The sequence below is a fragment of the Myotis lucifugus genome, unplaced genomic scaffold (genome assembly GCF_000147115.1).
Source record: "Myotis lucifugus unplaced genomic scaffold, Myoluc2.0 scaffold_108, whole genome shotgun sequence".
Lineage (NCBI taxonomy): Eukaryota > Metazoa > Chordata > Mammalia > Chiroptera > Vespertilionidae > Myotis > Myotis lucifugus.
This window is the reverse complement of record NW_005871156.1, coordinates 1,401,815-1,420,687: the sequence shown is the minus strand read 5'-3', so window position 1 is coordinate 1,420,687 and position 18,873 is coordinate 1,401,815. Positions and strand designations below refer to the sequence as shown.

The 18,873-nt window shown below is 42.3% G+C and overlaps 1 protein-coding gene across 1 annotated transcript in view; it reads left to right on the top strand.

Moving 5' to 3' along the window:
- Nucleotides 1-18,873, top strand: part of ANTXR1 (anthrax toxin receptor 1) — a 217,431-nt gene that overhangs the window by 12,440 nt on the left and 186,118 nt on the right. The window contains exons 2-3 of the mRNA XM_006092977.3: nucleotides 10,001-10,072; nucleotides 15,087-15,158. Coding sequence (XP_006093039.1) covers nucleotides 10,001-10,072; nucleotides 15,087-15,158 — 144 coding nt within the window. The remainder of the gene's footprint in view (nucleotides 1-10,000; nucleotides 10,073-15,086; nucleotides 15,159-18,873) is intronic.

Sequence of the window (18,873 nt, the reverse complement as noted above, 5' to 3'; positions counted from 1 at the left end):
GACGACTGAAAGAGAGTGACTCTCTGGGACGTAGGATGGCAAACTATGGCTGGCAGACTGTTTTGGTAAATAAAATTTTATTGTAGCACCACCACACCCATTTTGTTCAGCTACTATCAATGGCTACTTTTGTGTTACAACAGCAGAGTTGAGTGGTTGCCTCGGCAACCACATAGCCCTCAGAGCCTACACTATTTACTGTCTGGCCCTCCACAAAAAATAAGTTTGCTGACTTCTGGATTAAGAAAACATTTGCACCCCAATAGAAAATGGGCAGAGGATATTGGTACCAAGGTCAGCAGTTGCCCAGGGACTTGCACTCAGTTTAATTCTCTGTGTGCATCATCTTTAAATTCTTAATAATTTTTGTACAGGAAGGCCCTGCGTTTTCATTTTGCACTGGGTTCTACTAATCATGTAGCTGCTCTTAATTGATACTCAGCGTTTTTAAAATGAAGAAAATCAAATGAACAATAGACATGGGAAAAAAATCAGTGGCTTACAATAAATAAAATCCATCCACATAAAAATGATCATGAAATCCCTATTCACTTAGTAAACATACAGATATTTCAGCAGGAGCTAATCCTGAGTGTGGGTGAAGGGTAAGAAAATGAGTCTTTCCTATCTTACTCCCGAGGGTTTAATAGTCATGAGGGTGGGAAGTGAGTTCCAGCAGCTACCAAGTCCTGCACTGAGGTCACTGTGTTCCAAGCAGGATGCTCGTCACCTCATAAACATTAGATTTAATCTTCAAAGCGATCTTTAGGAGGTAGGTACTATTGCCTCCATTGCATAATGGAGGAGGCTGAAGTTTTAAAAGTGAAACATCTTGTTCAGATGTCACACTAGAAGTGGAAGAATAGGAGTTTGAGCTCACATCGGCCAGCCAATCGGTGCTCATAACCGCTGGTCTGGGCAGTCTCAAGAGTACATTGTCCCACATTTCTGGGGGAGTTTGGTCATAACCACCCAAGACTCTTAGAATTTGTATAAACTTTAACCCAGAAAGTCTACTCTTGGGAATTTTTTTTAAATCCAGAATGGAGAAATACAGTAATCAAAAAATACAAATATCTCAAGGTGGAAAAACTTATTCCCACTGTACTAAAATTTATAGAAAATAAGTTAAAGCTGCTTAGCTTATCCTCGAAAGACTTTCCTGCTGGGTGCAAGTGTGGGGAGGAGAGGAGGCAACGTTCTTCCAAACTGGAAATCTTAGTCCAATGCAAGAATTTAAACACTCCGTAAATTTGTCTTTTTAAGTTTGCTCCTACCCCCTTCTCTCGACCTTACAGATGCATGTTTGAGGGGAGGCTTATTGTGTCCTTGGGCATGCATGTGAAGGGGGCCTCTGACTTCCCTTGTCTGGTCATGGTCTCCTGGTGGTCATCCATAGATCACATTGGTGGCTTTGGCTAGTGACCCGTAGGTCTCATTTATCACATCTTGATGTACATTGCAATTATGAGAAATACCTTTGGGCATTATGAGAAATACCTTTGGGCAGCTAACCAATTTTCTGTGTTGTTGTTTTTTTTTAAAAAACAACAATGATAACAATTTGGGGTTGAATCAGGAAATATTTTTAGACTTTCTTGGGGTGTGTGTGTGTGTGTGTTGAAAAAGGGGAATTAGTGGAGGTGAAAGGAGACCATATTTTGCTATAATATCCTCTTGATCTTGAAAAAATACAGTTTACATCTTGAAACATTATGTATACATTACTTACACATAATTGGCCAAAAGTTTCACACAGCATTACTTTCTATATGCAATATATCCTGATATTTCTATTCTATTCTTTTTTTTTTCAAAATGTTGGCAACATCCCACCAAACTGCTTTCCCCAATCACTAATAGTTTGTATTCTATAGCTTAAAAGTCATTGTTTCCATAGCCATCGGTTGGATTGACTAAAAGGGAGATTCCTCACAAGTCAGTAGGGTGGGGCAGGGCACCCTGGGCTGGGGTCTGCATGACACAGGCAGGAGCAGGGTGAGTAGCCTCAAACTCAAAGTACAGTGCTTACTGGGTTGGTTTGGGTCTGGACTGGTATCTGAAGAAGTTGGAGTGGAAGCAAGAGTTGAGGTCAAGCTTTTTGAGCAGGAAGGAGGCTTGGCCATGACCCCAGACAGTAATAGGAGGGTTAGGGCTGAAGGCCTGGGCTGGGTGTAGGGTTCCAGCCAGTTAACATGCAGTGTGAGGTTAGGAGGGAGGAAGGAAGACCAAGAAAGAAGCCGGGGAGTGGAGGGAGGGGGCAAATAGACTTGGGGTCTTTCATGGCAGAACTAATTGCTCGTCCCCCTTAATGGTGCCTGAGGCTGCCATACTCTTCAGGATTAGCTGGGGACCTGGGTGGGTTATTGAGGACATCAGAGCCTTCTTCGGGGTGGGGCTAAGGAAAAGCGGGGACTGAGAGTTTTATAATTTCCACCCTTAAAGCAACTCTGCTCTTCCAGATTTATAAGATTCCTGGGTGACGGTTCCAACTATGAGCTCTCTTTTTTCCTTTCGTTGTATTCTAACCCATGTGCAAAAGAAGGGGAAACAGTTTAAACTCAATTAGGCCCACTTGATTTTGACTCTGGTTGTGTGTGTGGCTAATGGAAAGAGCCTGTGTTTCTAAGGAGCTTAACCACAGGGAGGTTTGGAAACTCACATAAACACAAAAGAATGTATTTCAGACAACAAATCAGAATGAGACTCCGAGATCTTATTTTTCTTCTACTCTTTGCATATTAGACCCTTGGAAGTAATTGAATGGCAATCTGAAGGCAAAAATCCCTCACTGGGAACACACAGTGAATGCAATGAAACAAAAATTTGTTGACTTCTTTTTTAAATATTTTATTTATTGGTTAGAGAGAGAGAGAGAGAGAGAGAGAGAGAGAGAGAGAGATCTGTGGTTCCACTTAGTCGTGCATTCATTGGTTGCTTCTTATATGTGCCCTGACCAGGGAACCAAACCTGCAATCTTGGTGTAGCAGGATGATGCTATAACCAACTGAGCTTCCTGGCCAGGGCTGTTGACTTCTTACCATGTTTCAAACACTGGAGAGGGCATCAAAAAACAAAAAGAAGTAAGAAATGCTGGGGCTTCCCCCAGCAGTGACCTTCTTAAGGGACTATTACTGAGGACTGATGGCTTTGCCTCCCTATGATCTGAGAAGTCCTCAGAGCCAAGACAGAAGGTGTGGGAAGGTGTTGACTCTGATTTTGAGTAGACCCAGGTATATCGAATGAATCTTCCAGCACAGAACTCTGTACACTGTGTTCAAGCAGAATTCCTGAGAGGTTACTTGAATTCCAAGTTTTGTTGAGATTTATATTTGTGGACACAAAATGCCAAGAAGGGACCTGGATCCTGCTACCCAGCTGGCCCATTGGGCTAGAATTACATTTGAAGCAGGATTTAATTGAGTCAAATATCAGGGACCTTTCACATCCACTGATTTCTAAAATGAGCATTTCAACTTTCTGTGGCTATAGTTTGCTCAGCAGTTGTGTGTTAAAACAAATTATAAAAAAACCAATCCACAACAGAGTCCAATGGAACATTTCCCGGTACCACTTATATTTGGATTATGAAAGAGTTTTTATTTTTTCCTTGGAGCTTCGGTCACAATGGCTGGGAGAGCCATTACTACCTGAAGAGAACATCAGGATTCCATAGCTGGGATTTTAAGATCATTAACTCTTAAAATGGTTGGCAGATAAATGAGGTATTTTACACATTGTAGGGTGGAGAGATGCTGGAATTGGATCTATTCTCTGCCACTTCCCCAACCAACACCCTACTTCTGGCTATGACCAGGAGTCCACTTAGGTCCTCGAGTTGAGAGGAAGCCAAGGGTCTGAACATGGACACACCACCCTGGATTGATTATTCTGGGAGTAGCTACTAGGGCAGATTTCAAACCAGAAAATCAGTTTACAAGGCAGAGTGCAGATGATGCGTGTGTGTTTTAACAGAAAGTCCAAACAGTCCAAGGCCCAGCATATCCACCCCTGTGGGAGAAGGGAAGGAGGCTGATTGAGGTGCCAGTGGGCAGGTGCTAGAGGCCCGGTGGATGAGGTCATTAGAGTTCAGGGTGGTGGTGAGGCCGAGGAGAGGACTGTGGCACCAGGCAGGCAAGCAAGCCTCTTGCTCTTGCGGATTTGAGTAAAAGAAATATAAGCAGCACCCCATCAGGGCTCTTTTCTTTTCCATGGGGTGATTTGATCTTGGGGAAGACAGCCCATGGGTTAAGAAGGCTCAGTAATAAGGACTAGAAGAAGTCCAAGGTGCAGTTCTAGATAATCCTATACTCTGCCCCTTTAGTAGCTGAGGCCCCTTGGGATCTCATGGTAACCCAGAGAACACAAAGCCAGTTTGGTTCCCAGAATTTTAGATTATATTTACCCTCAATGCTTGAGGGAACAAGCTATGTACATCTCAAGTGTGTCCCAGAGGGGATATATTTTGGTCAAGGCTTACATAATTGTGTAAAGAGTGATCATGTTTAAATATGAAACAAACCTCAACAGTAATAGGGCAAGTCTGATCAGAGTTAGAATGCGTGAAACAAGCTGGGCAATACCTCCTCGCCTGTAGTTTTGTCTTGGAGGCCCCGTTTTATTTTCTTCTTGAGAAACAACAGCACCTACCCACTAATAAGAAAGTTTTCCGGATAGATCTAAACTTTTCTCAACACCGCAGTATATTTCTTGACTCTTTCCCTATATCTAGCATCAGCAAATCAGATGGATACCAAAATTGCATAAATTTTGCATGTTATTCAAAAGAATAGTGAAAATGAAATGTTTTAAGATGAAAGAAAGTGAATGGTTATGGGGTGATCCTTTTTAATAAATAAAGGAATGGAGGTTGATTTGTGGCTGTGAAATAGAGCTAGTCCTTGAAACAAAGAAGTAGTAAACCAGGAAAAGATGGACTCCAAACGCTCCTTAAGCTGAGAGTCAAGAAAATCTCTCAATTTTAGTTCAAGTCCCTATTTCACCAACACTTTGCCTCCTCTCCCAGTATAATCCCCTCAATGCACAACTTCTCTACTGATCAAACTCAGGATGGAGGAGGTATGGGGATTTTTTGCAAATCAAAAGGCATCTTACAGTCCCTCTCAATAACCAAACTTTCAGGTAGTGCTTATCCTGGTCATATGGACGAAAGCACAGCATTGCACTTCAGAAGTGGACACAGATGATCAGTGTCCAAGAAAATCTCTTGATTCCAATGGAAAGGAGTTACAGAACTCTGGATTGGATCATGGCTTATACTCGGTCAGTCATGTGGTGCCTGTACCGAGGCACATACACAGCACTGGGCCATATCCACCAGGCTCTCACCAGGACCCCCAGGACCAGAGCATCTCTACCCCATTGCTGAAGGAGAGCAGCCAGGACCAGTTTTTGAGATTTAAAGTATACACTGAATGCTTTCCAGGATTATGGCTGAGATTCTAATGAATGAGGATTTCCAAAACATTAAAAGCCCAAGGGTAGTAGATGCAGTTCTGTTAAGCTCTTAGGAGACTTCCAGCTGCCATGAAGCTCAGAGGTCTATCGCTGATGATTAAGTAGGCGCATTTGCCAAGGAGCTGTGCTCTAGAATTAGTGACCCAGCTGCGAAGGCTCCTCGGGTTCACATAGGGTCATGGGAATTGGCTGGAGTCATGTGAGCCCAAACCCAGAGTATTTAACCAGACGAGGGAGGAAGAGGTGATGTCAAGTTGGCCAAAGATCAGGACCTTCCATGAGCAATAGAGGTTTCTCCTCTCCGTGCTCTTCTTTCATCCACTCCACAAACAGCTAGATGCTGGAGAGGTAAATATCCCTAAGACCCCCACAAGGGGAGCTTGACAAAAAAGTGATTGCAACCTAATATCAGAGGTTGATGACTGAGAGACGTACACTGTGCTCTGAAAGCAGGAGGCAGGGACAATGAGCCCCATCTTTGTTGTCAAAGGCAACAGGCAGAGACTGAGTTGTGTCTTGAAGAATGAGTAGGAGTTTGCCAGTGTGGACATTGAGTGTCCTAAGCAGAGGGAATATGTATAAAAGCTTAGAGACAGGAATGGAAAAGGTTTATTGGAAAGGTTTATTTTTGACAGGAGGGGCCTCCAACACTCTCTCCACCTTGACCTCTTTCCCCATCTCCCAACTTCTCACCCCCTACTCTATGGGCTGCTGCCACATGAAACTGCTGGCTGTTCCCCGAACAAGTATTTAAATACAGGGTTGGGGGAAAAGTAGGTTTACAATTGTAATACAAATAAATAATACAATCCTATCTAATAAAAGACAAACAGAGTAATTAACCGTACCTCCGCTATGCTTCCCATTGGCTAATCAGCGAGATATGCAAATTAACTGCCAACAAAGATGGTGGCCGGCAGCCATGCAGCTGAAGGCAGCAGGAGGTTTGCTTGCTCCAGTGATGGAGGAAGCCAAGGTTCCCCGCCTGCTGCGGCCTGCTCTAAGCTCCGAAAGCAACAGCTCCAAAAGCAACAAAGTTTCAATTATAGAAGCTAAACAAATCCCAGATACCTGCTTTCATCAGGCCATGGCCTCAGAGCTGGAGCGAGCAGGATGGCAACAAAGTTTCAATTATAGAAGCCAAACAAACCCCAGATACCTGCTTTCAGCCAGCCGCGGCCTCAGAGCTGGGAGCGCCAGTGAAGGCAACAGAGTTTCAATTATAGAAGGTAAATAAATCCCAGAATAAAATAAAAAAAAGAAAAAAAGGAGAGGCTGGGAGCTTCAGTAGCAGGCCAGCCTGAAAAAGGCCTTCAGCCCCTCACCCAGACTGGCCAGGCACCCCAGTGGGGACCCCCACCCTGAAGGGGGTGTGGCCAGCCTGAAAACAGCCATCAGCCCCTCATCCAGGCTGGCCAGGCACCCCAGTGGGGACCCCCACCCTAAAGGGAGTGTAACCAGCTGCAAACAGCCATCAGCCCCTCACCCAGGCTGGCCAGGCACCCAAGCGGGACCCCCACCCTGATCTGGGACACCCTTCAGGGCAAACCAGCCGGCCCCCACCCGTGCACCAGGCCTCTATCCTATATAGTAAAAGGGTAATATGCAAACTGACCCTAACAGCAGAAAGACTAGGAATGACTGGTCACTATGACACACACTGACCACCATGGGGCAGACGCTCAATGCAGGAGCTGCCCTCTGGTGGTGAGTGCGCTCTCACATGGGGGAGCTCTGCTCAGCCACAAGCCAGGCTGATGGCTGCCAGTACAGCTGGGGTGGTGGGAGCCTCTCCTGCCTCCTCAGCAACGCTAAGGATGTCTAACTGCAGCTTAGGCCTGCTCCCCACTGGCAAGTGGACATCCCCCGAGGGCTGCCGGGCTGCCAGAGGGATGTCTGACTGCCATCTTAGGCCCAATCCCCCGGGGAGCTGGCCTAAGCCAGCAGGTGGTCATCCCCCGAGGGGTCCCAGACTGCGAGAGGGCACAGGCCGGTCTGAGGGACCCCCCCCCCCCCAGTGCACAAATTTTTGTGCACCGGGCCTCTAGTATTTAATAAATAACAGCACAAGAATGAACTCTGTTTCACTTATAACTGTAAACCTACTTTTGCCCATTCTCTATGCATTTCTATATTTATTTTTCTAGAAGAGTTGAATGATTTTTCAAATACTGATTTACCATCCTTCAGAGGATTGCCTGATCTGATCCTTTGTCTGTTTTTCTATTTTCCTTTTAAATATTTACTTGTACCAATTATTTACATATCCTGGACACGAATCTTTTGCCTTTTATATTTGTTGCAGACCAATCTTCCCTCACTCTTTTCTTATCTTTGAACTTGTTTATGGCATATTTTGTAATTCAGGATTTTTGATACTTCTGGTAATCAAAACATCCTTTTCTAAAAAAGAATTCCTACTTTCTGCATCTGGTTGAAGAAACCCTTCACTAACCTGATGACATAAAAATCTATAATTTGCTCAGTGGATTTAAAGGTTTGTCATTCCCATTAGGCTTTAATACATCTAGGGTTACATTTGGTTTGAAATTGTGATCCAATTAGTTTTTCCCAATTAGAAATACATTGTCATAGCATCATTTATTAAAAAGCTTATTCTTCCTCCTCAATTTGAATCACCTCTTTCACTATATAGCAACACCTCACACAGGTTGAGGTCTAGGTTCTCTGTTCTATCCCATTGGCTCTGCTGTTATGTCATGTATTCTACATATGGGGTCATTATATCTGATAGGGCAAGCTTTCTAATCTTGCTCTTCATTTTCACAATTGCCCTGATGACTTTTAGACCTTTAATCTTCATTTCATTTTTAAAGTCAGTTTTCTAGTTTCATAAAACATCCTATCAATTTTTTTTCCTAGAATTGAACTTATAGATTAACTTGGGTAAAGTGAGATATCCTTATGATATGGAGTTTTTCACTGTAGAATCGTAACGTACTTTATCATTTGTGTTCAAATCAGACAGATATATCTGTCTAAATGAGGAGCAGAGAAAAATAAATTCTTCTCATAGAGCTGGAATACATTCAATGAGAATTCTTAGGGATTTTGTACCATGGAGAGGAAAGCATAAAATCTACTTTGCACAGATTCATCTTAAATAGTCTAAAACAAAGGAAATGGTCATAAATAACTCTCTGGAAGTTAAAATTAAGGTAAATGAAATTAATCTGAAACCAGTGGAAAATATTTGAAGTAGAAACTGTCAGACTAAAAGGAACAAACTCTAACCTCAACAGTTATTAGCATGATAGGCAGAAATGCAGAGCTCAGCTGAAATAGATCCTTAAGTGGAGAGAGAGAGAGAGAGAGAGAGAGAGAGAGAGAGAGAGAGAGAGAGATCGTAGTTTCAGAAAACAGTGGGTTAGAACAGAAAAATCTACTATGAAGCCATTGCAACAAATTGAGTATGTGCACTATGGAAATAATTATAAGCTAAATTGAAGCCATAATAAATAGTATCAATAAAACAGAAGTCAACCTTGAGAAAAAAAGAAGCCCCTTCCAGATTTAAAATTCTATAATTCCATGTGCCCTAGAGAATATTTCCCTCTTTCTCCAGTAAGGGGTTTCCTTTTAATAAATAAAAGGCTGTGTAGTTTTTCTTCTTTTATTTATTAGAATGACTAGTTACACTAGATTTTCTTACATGTCGAACTGACAATACATTCCTGAAATAAACTTTGCCAATTAATTAATTATTATTCTTTTGGATTCCTGTTGGATTCATTTTGTTAACATTTTCTTTGGAAAATTTGCATATATATATATATATATATATATATATATGTATAAATTGGACTGTTTTTTGAGGAGGGTGATTTGTTTATCTGTGTCCACTGGGACATCTAATTTGTGCTAATCTCATTCAACTGAATTGGAGTTGTTTTCCCTCCCTTATCAAAGGAATAATTTAGCCCTGACCGGTTTGGCTCAGTGGATAGAGCATTGGCCTGCGGACTGAAGGGTCCCGGGTTCGATTCCAGTCAAGGGCATGTACCTTGGTTGCGGGCACATCTCCAGTAGGGGGTGTGCAGGAGGCAGCTGATCAATGTTTCTCTCTCATCGATGTTTCTAACTCTCTATCCCTCTCCCTTCCTCTCTGTAAAAAACCAATAAAATATATTTTTAAAAAAAGGAATAATTTAAATAGCTCACAAAAATAACAGTTTCCTAAAGATTTGAAACTAAACTGTAAGTCTGATTGAGCCTGGGTTTGTTTCCGGGTTTGTTTGCTTGTTTGTTTGTTTTAGTGTATGAGTGTGTGGCATGGGAATGGGTGGGAAGTGCAGTGAAGGAGTTCCCCTTAACAAAAATTTTAAGAACTCTAACATTAACTCTAAACACCATTTCAGATAATTTGCAAACTTACAGAAGTTTCAGAGAATGAGCCCCGTTAATAGATAGGTCCAGTATCAATTAATAATATGAAGAGAAATAATGAAAGGTAAAGACAAATGAATACCTGATTAAGTAATGTCTGCTTTTGTTTTCCTAGATCAGGAAGTGTGATGCACCACTGGAATGAGATCTATTACTTTGTGGAACAGTTGGCTCACAAGTTCATCAGGTGAGAAACACATGCATAGTTCTTTGCCATGAGCAAAACCAGCCTGTATTTGCTGTTCTACAAATTACTACTTCAGGGATGCTTTTTGACAAAGGTAGACCCTCAGATCTTGGACGAGACTTTGTTTTTATCTTTGCCACCTCTTAGAGTGACTATTAGCTTCATGTTTTCAAGAGGACCCCAATTTAGTTGAAAGACCAACATTTTAACCTTGTCCCTCTCTTGCTGAAGAATATATTCTTCTAGAATGTTAATTAAAATGCTCTTGCACAGTGTATCAAGCTGGAGCAATTGGCTCATTGTAGGAGGGAGTATAGGTATATGTAAAGTGACCAAGTCATCCCAGTTTGCCCAGAACTTTTCTAGTTTTAGCACCGAAAGTCTCACATTCCTCTTTCCTGGGCAAACTAGCTATGTGCCGTATCAGGTAGAATTCTCTGAGCATTCTTAACACTGCTTTCCAAGAGAGGACAATGCAGTTTTGAACATCATCACTATAAACATTGTAGGGATCTTGGAGGACCTACTTTCCAATAAGTATAGACACCCACTAGTAAAGGAAAGGAGGCCACTTCAACCTCCCCGGGATAAACAACTGTAAGAGCTTTCATGGATATGCTTGAAGCCAGCTGTCAAGGTCTTTGGTAAAATTGTTTCCAATTGTAAATTCTAAAGCAGCTCCTCTCATCCTGGCCAATGTGGCTCAGTTAGTTGGTTGGGCATCGTTCTGTGCACCAAAATGTTGCGGGTTCCATTCCCAGTCAACAAATGCCTGGGTTGTGGGCTTCATCCCTGGTAGAGGGTGTGCAGGAGGCAGCCAATTGATGTTTCACTCTCACATCTCTCTCTCTCTCTCTCTCTCTCTCTCTCTCTCTCTCTGTCTCTCTCTCAAAATAACTTTTAAAAATTAAAAACAATAACAAAGCAGCTCCTCTCTTGCTGATGGCCTCTGTAAAGTCTTCCAGCCAATATGAATAACCATACACTTTTTGAATGAAGTTCTTTATCTCAGAAGACAGTTCTTCTCTGAGATCAGGGTGATGACACACATGTTCCCTCCAATTCAGCTAACAATCTCAGCATGTACCTGCCTGCCAGTTTGGAGGGAGATGTCCTCGCTGTGATACCAAAAATTGGACGCTGCAGCAGGAAGCAGCTACACCCAGATGAATGAGAAAAACAGATGCTGAGAGGAGAGAGGTGGATGAGGGGAAGTTGAGAGAAAGGAAGGAAGCAGATACACAGGTGGCATTAAATGCGAAATATTTAAGAGACTCCTAGAAGCTTAGAACTGAAAGGAACAACCTCCCAACTTATCTACTAGTATTCCAAGAGGCAGTCACTCTCAGCTTGAATAGCTCTGGTGAGAAGCTGCTGCCAGTTGGACAATTCCAGTTTCCAGAAAGGTCTTTTTGTCATTGAGCCAAAATATCCTCTCCTGCACTTTTATCCATTGATCCTTTGGAGTGATAGAAAACAAACCTGCCTCCAGACATTCGACAGTATCTGCTATGTCTCTGCCCTTCTGGCCTTCTGTTCTCCCTGAAGCAGAGGAGTCTACTGGGAAAAGCTTTGAAGTTAGGCAGATGCAGATTGGAATCTAAGCTCCATTGTGCAACCGTAGTGACTAACTCGGCTGAACCCTAGTTTGCATGTAAAAATTATGGGAGAAAACCTGTGCAAACCAACTAGGCTAGCACCCAATTTAGAGTGGGTGCTAGACACTTCTCTTTGCCAGTTCCTTCAGCCATTCCAGACACTTCAGTGTCTTAGAATCAAAGGAAGTTAGAGGGTAGGGATTAGGGGAGCTCTGAGACCACATAATCCAATCCTCTCATGTTATAAAGAAACTGAGGACCCGTGTAATTGACATGACCTAACCCAGACCGCAGGCACTTTCCTCTGTTAGCTCCACTGACCTCCCTGGCTATGGGCCCCATCCAAGTGTGGCACCAAGACTTTACTGTCATGCAAACTCCAAGCAGGAGAGGCTATTTTATTGATAACTGCAGCCCACGTGCCCATAACAGTGCCTGACACATAGAATATGATCAGTCAATAATTTTGAGTAAGTGAATACATTTTGAAAAGGGATGACTGGTTTTTATTGATCATTGTAACAAATAGTCTAGGCAACTGATACTGCAAAGGGGAAGTTTATTCAATAACAGTAATTAATAATGGTATAAATATATCATTTCTCATTTCAGTGGGATCCTTGAAATTTCAAGTCCTATTATTTGTCTGTATTCTGACCCCCTCAAGTTTTCCTAATAGTCAGTCTACTCTTCACCATTTTCTTTAAGCCTCCAAGCTACACCTCACACCCATCACTCTCAGCAAGGAGCCTCACTTCCTATTTTACCAGGAACCTGGAGAAGAGCAAACAACTGATTACCTCAGGTTCCATGCATTATCACAAGATGCATGCATGTCCTTCCCACCGTCTCTGAGATTCAAGTACCCCACTGTTTCAGGCCAATTCCTGCATTTTAGTCCATATTATCCCACTGTTTCCGATCTCCTCCAGGTCTTTATTTCTTTTTTATGTTTTCTCTACATTTCCCCTGCCTCCATTTCCACTGTTAATAGACACCAACTAATCTCTACTGCCCCTTGTCTGAAATGGAGGAGCAACAAATCTCTTGATCACGTGTTCCTGTTAATACTAACATATCTTACTTGTTTCTCACATATCCTTAAAAACTCACTCTGTCTCTATATCCTTACTTCTTTTTTTAAAATTTATCTTTATTATTGAAAGTATTACAGATGTCCCCTTTTCTTCTCCCATTAACCCCCTCTACCCTCCTCCTGCCTCCTCCACAGGCCTTCCTTATATATGCATATAAGTTCTTTAGTTAAACTTTCCCCCCACCCTATCCCCCCTCTGAAATACTCAGTCTGTTGCATGCTTCTATGTCTCTGGATCTATTTTGTCTGTTTATTTGGTTCATTAGATTCCACATAAAAGTGAGATCACATGATACTTGTCTTTCTCTGACTGGCTTATTTCACTTAGCTTCTTATTCATCCCTTAACTCACTGCCAACTGGCTGCTATACCCACCCTCCAGCTGCTTGCTCTCACCCAAGGCCGTACATGGTGCCCTCGAGGACAGAGCCAGCGAGCTTCTTCAGCTGGATAGAGGAGCCTCACTTGAGTCAGGTTTATCTTTCCTTGGAATTCTCTCCTCCTCTGGCTTCCAGTTCTCCTTTCATCTCCCTGACCAGAGCCAGGCCTGTAAATGCTGATGTTGGTTTTAAATTTGGCTCACATTCCTTCTTGCTGCTGACACTTTCTTTGAACAGTTTTACTCACATGCTGAGTGTGCTGAGAACTCTGAAATTATGTCTCTAGCCTAGACTCATATACCAACGGCCTCTTGGAGACCTATGTTTCCCACATCTGAATTGTATTCTTTCCAAGAGCTGAACTCTCTATAAGGGAGGCAGGGCACTATAGTGCTTAAGAGCCCGAGTTCTAGAATGAGAATGTTTGGTTTCAAGCCCCAGATCCACCATTCTCCACTGTGTGACCTTTATCTTTCAGGGTCTCAATTTTCTTTTGTAAAAAATAAGAATAATAACAGTAGTGATCTCATAAAGTTGTTCTAAGTTTAATGAGATAATACTGGCAAATCACTTAACAGTAGTGTCAGGCACATAGTAAGCACTTGGTAAGTTTGGCCATAATTAGTATGATCATTATTATTGTTATTTAGGACAGGTATCCTGCTGGGCCAGCACTGGTGAGGTAGTAACAGGTAGCGTGGTGTCATGCACAGAGAACCTACGTCTGCTTCACGAAACCAATATTCAGTACACCAGCTATTGCTTGGGCTCCTCCCAAGCATTAAATACCATGCTAATGGTTTCCAAAGATGCTTCAAGCATACGGTAGGTAATGAATGTGGACTTCATCCTGGAAGCAATAGGAGCCATTAGAGGTTTTATTGCAAATGATTGACAGCATCTGATTTATATTTTAGGAAAATAATTCTGGGAGCAGGGGAACAAGGAATGATGATAGATAAGTTCATCCCTAGGCAATAACTGTAGTGGTCAGATAACTGAGGTCAAGTTCTTAAGCTAATAGATGAAAAAAAAAAGAGAGAGAGAGAGGGACAGACAGGTTTGAGAAACATTTAGGAAGTGAGAAAGATACTATCTGGGGCCAGATCAGGTTTGGGAGGTTATTGCATTGTGAAGAAATAGATTGGTGCTATGATGGATGAACCAGTTGGCCAGCCAGCGACAGCCCTGCAGTCTGACAGTCCATTCTGCAGACAGAAGCATATTTGGTCCTTAGCTGAGAGTTGTTCTGACTCCCAGAACAGGTAAAATTTGTCAATTGTACATTGACAAAGCTTCTAAGTAATGCCATATAAAAATCATGCCAATATGTTAATTACTAATGAGAAATATAACTATCAACTGGAATAGATATGCTTGGGGCCCATCAGCACAGTCTCTCCTTATAGGATAACCTCCTTGGGAAGCCAAGTAGAAATCAAAAGCTGATGGTGATCCTACTTTCAGAGCAAAAGGAGTTCACAGGTGATCTTAATGGCTGATGGGAACAAGCCGCACCCATCTGAGACGCTCTCTTTCTTACAGGGTACACCAGACGACTGCGAGACACTATCAAACTCTGTCTATTGAGATCCCCTTTTGGTAGAACCATGCAGACCAGTCCTCTCCTAGGGACACACTTCTTCAGACAGAGCACAGGCAGTGATGAATTTTAGCTTCTTCCTTATAATCCGCACTCGCTGAGTGGTGGTGTCGAATCAGAAGCAGCCTCCAGGCAGACAACATGGGTCTTCTCTTTGGTCCATAGCTTCAAGTCTTCTGCTGGCTAAATGTTTACACCAATGATGGAAGCCCCTTGGGTTGTAGGTCCTCGGTTTTGGCAGCCTTAATATAAAGGGCAGGGGAGGGAGGAAGCCTGGACCAGAATGGCATTGCACAGTCTTTCTATTGGCCCTAATAGAATTTCTTTTCCTTTCCAGCCCACAGCTAAGAATGTCCTTTATTGTCTTCTCTACCCAAGGAACAACCCTAATGAAGCTAACAGAAGACAGGTAAGCATGCCCCTCCCCGTCATAAAAATGCTCATCTTTTCTTGAGTAGTTCTCCTATTTCTGCCCTACTGCCAACCTTGACCTGTCGGTCATTTTAATCTAATAGTTCTCTATTTTCACTTAAGCCTTGAACTTTGCACATTGATCCATCTGTTAGTTTACTCTGTGATGATTTTGATCAAATTTCCTGATGTTGGTGAAATTTTATAAATGACTAAATCACATTAAGGTAAATCTTACATTTGATTGGTGACTTGGTCTGTTAACTTGGAGCAAAATGTTAGCAAAACCATTTCTTGGGGGACTATATTTTCTTTTCTTTTAATTAGATTTATTTTCTGGGTTAAGGTTTCAGACATATAATAAGCACACTGTGAGAGAAGCAAGAACTTGAAATATTGTCATACATAGTTACCAAGGCAGGGAAGAGAAAGGGAGGGTTTATGATACCACAAAATAAAAGGAAATTTGAATCAAGTGTGGGAAAATGCTGTTGACATAAAAGGATTCGTTAAACCTAGCTTAACAAAAATATTATTTTGGGTTTTACCACCCGCAGATGAAAACTAGTGCTTACAGAGACATTGTCATTCATTCATAGTTAGGAGGGTATATTCAGAGTAGAGATGACAGTTTTAAGTTAATGAAACTTCGTCTACTTTTTAAAAATTGATGTGGTCCCCATGAGAGGTGCACCATTGGGTTGGGGGGGAACATGTGGAACTTATGTACGGACATATTGGAAAAAGGGAAGGAGGTAGGGTTAGTCTAGGGAGGGCAGGAAGACTTTATTCTATAACATTCTTCTTCTAAAACTAACAGGACAGAGTAAGGTGTTCTGGATTTTGCAATGAAACAGCAAATAGGAGCTAGTCCCCATTTTTCTCCATATCTTGGTTTATTATCTATAACAAAAAGACTACTTCATACCATCTAGATGCTTTCAACCCCTATTTCTCTTTCAGCAGTATCTATTACTAGAGGTCTGGTGCACGAAAATTTATGCACTTGGGGGAAGGGGGATCCCTCAGGCTGGCCTGTGTCCTCTAGTCCAAGACCCTCGGGGGATATCCACCTGCCAGCTTAGGCCCGCTCCCCAGGGGATTAGGCCTAAGCTGGCAGTCAGACATCCTTAGTGCTGCCGAGGAGGCGGGAGAGGCTCCCATCACCGCGGCTTCACTCGCAGCCGTCAGCCTGGCTTGTGGCTGAGCGGAGCTCCCCCTGTGGGAGCGCACTGACCTCCAGGGGGCAGCTCCTGTGTTAAGCATCTGCCCCCTGGTGGTCAGTGTGCATCATAGCAACTGGTCGCTCCTGTTCATTCTGCCCGGCCCTTGGGGTCAATTTGCATATTACCCTTTTATTATATAGATTATTATATAGAATATGCATACATGCCATTGGAGGTTAACAGAAACTTATTTTTAAAACAGGAGTTCCTGCCCTAGCTGGGTGGCTTATTTGGTTGGAGCATCATCTCGTGCACCAAAATGTTGTGGGTTTGATTCCCAGTCAGGGCACACTCCTAGATTGCGGGTTCGATGCTGGTAGAGGTGCATATGGGAGGCAACCAATATTTCTCTCTCATTTCAATGTTTCCCTCCATCTATCTCTCCCCTTCCTCTCTCTAAAATCAATAAAAATCATATCCTCGAATGAGGTTTTAAAGAATCACACACAGGAGTTTCTTATTCCTTATTAATAAAAGGAGAAACTGAAACTGTTATCAATGAAAGTGGAGGACCCCATTCTTAATATCTTGAGAAAAAGAATGTTCTGAGACTCACACAGGAGGATGAGTAATTTTTATTTGCATGGAATTATATCTCTTGGTTTCCAAAGTCCCATTTCCCTTAATCCAGTCCTGGAAGATGTGCAGCTGGGGAGTCAGCAAAGCCAATGTCCCAAGTTTCCCTTCCATGATGAAGCAGGGTCCAGTTTAGCATTGGGCTAGCTGCAGTCTATCATTTCGGTGCATTTGGGCCATGTGGGTGAATGCAGGGGAGCCAAGAGAACTTACTGCCTGCAACAGGAGTCCCAAGAGTCCCGAAAACACAAAGTGCAAGAGCATGAACCAGGAGAGCGAACTCCTTTGTGTAGGAGATTAAATATCTTATATCTTCCCACGTTTGTAGTGGCCATGCCTACTCTGGCCAGTGACCTGTTCCCAGGTATGACTCACAGACAAGTACCTTCCCTATTTCACCCAGAATTTACTGGGCATGCATCTAAACTGCAGCTTCCTGGCAAAGCTTCACAAAGGGCTATCATGTTTGGCCTTCCCTTTGCTCCTTTGCATTTATTAATAACTAGGCTAAATTACAACGGTATCAAAACCATATCTTGTTCCTAAGGATACAAGCAGAACCCACACTGGTCGCAGGCCCCACATTTTCCCACTCTATTTTGCTGCCTTATATTAATAAACAGAGAACCGCCCTAACCGGTTTGGCTCAGTGGATAGAGCGTCGGCCTGCGGACTCAAGGGTCCCAGGTTTGATTCCAGTCAAGGGCATGTACCTTGGTTGCGGGCACATCCCCAGTGGGGAGTGTGCAGGAGGCAGCTGGTCGATGTTTCTCTCTCATTGATGTTTCTAACTCTCTATCCCTCTCCCTTCCTCTCTGGAAAAATCAATAAAATATATTTAAAAAAATAAAAATCATCATTCTCCCCTTTAATACAATACAATACAATACAATACAATACAATACAATACAATACAATACAATACAATACAATACAATACAATAAACAGAGAACCACAAAGCCCAAGAAACCTATGACCTTTTAAAAAAATATTGGCCAAGGATTTTAAAAAGCTCTGAGAAAGTGTCTCTAGTTTGTGGAGTCTCTATTCAAGACTCCCAAGCTTTCTCAGTCTTTGAATGATGGCATCGTTATGTGGAGATGTCTTTTATTCATACAAAACTTCCCTTTCATCCATTCTTCATGATGATTATTCCACCCACTCCATGACTAAGAGTTTGGCCAAGTGACCGATTCACACATCACATCCCTTGTGGATATTTTGTGTGCTACTGCTCACGACCTTTGGGAAGTTGGGGAGGACAGAGGGAAGGTCACAGATTTGTAAATACTCATGGAACACTAGGTTTTCAGATCCATTTTGGTTCTGCTACTTCAAATTACTCATCTGAACCCTACTTTCAATCTAATTTTTTGTGCCTTCACTTCACTATCCCTAGTTTCCTGTGCGAAGGAGAAGACAGAGGTTAGAATGTGCTGTTTGCTAGAAGCAGGATTGAATAATTAAGGGCTGATAATGTAGCAAACAACAGCCAGAAATGCTTTCCTAAAGGCTGTAAGGGTTTCATATGGTGACTGCTTAGCCTAACCTGTGAGTCAACTAACAAAGCATGACATGGTTTCCTGACACATCCCCAACCTTATCAGCCTCTGTGAAAATGGGGGCAAGCCATCTCTCTCTAAAATACTTTCTCATATGAGTGGCTACAAGAATTAGGCTCTCAGAACCTCTAAGCTGGTACTATTTCTGAAATATATGACTTTCAGTGTTTTAGTTGGTCACAGGAATTTGAATACTTTTTCTATATCTCATTTGATCTTCACAATATCCCTGTAAGACAGTTTAAAATGCATTATTATATGTAATGATTGAGGAAACATACAGTTTTTAAAACTTGTTTAAGAACAAGACATGAATTAGCAGAGATTCTCATTTCAACAAGAACAAAA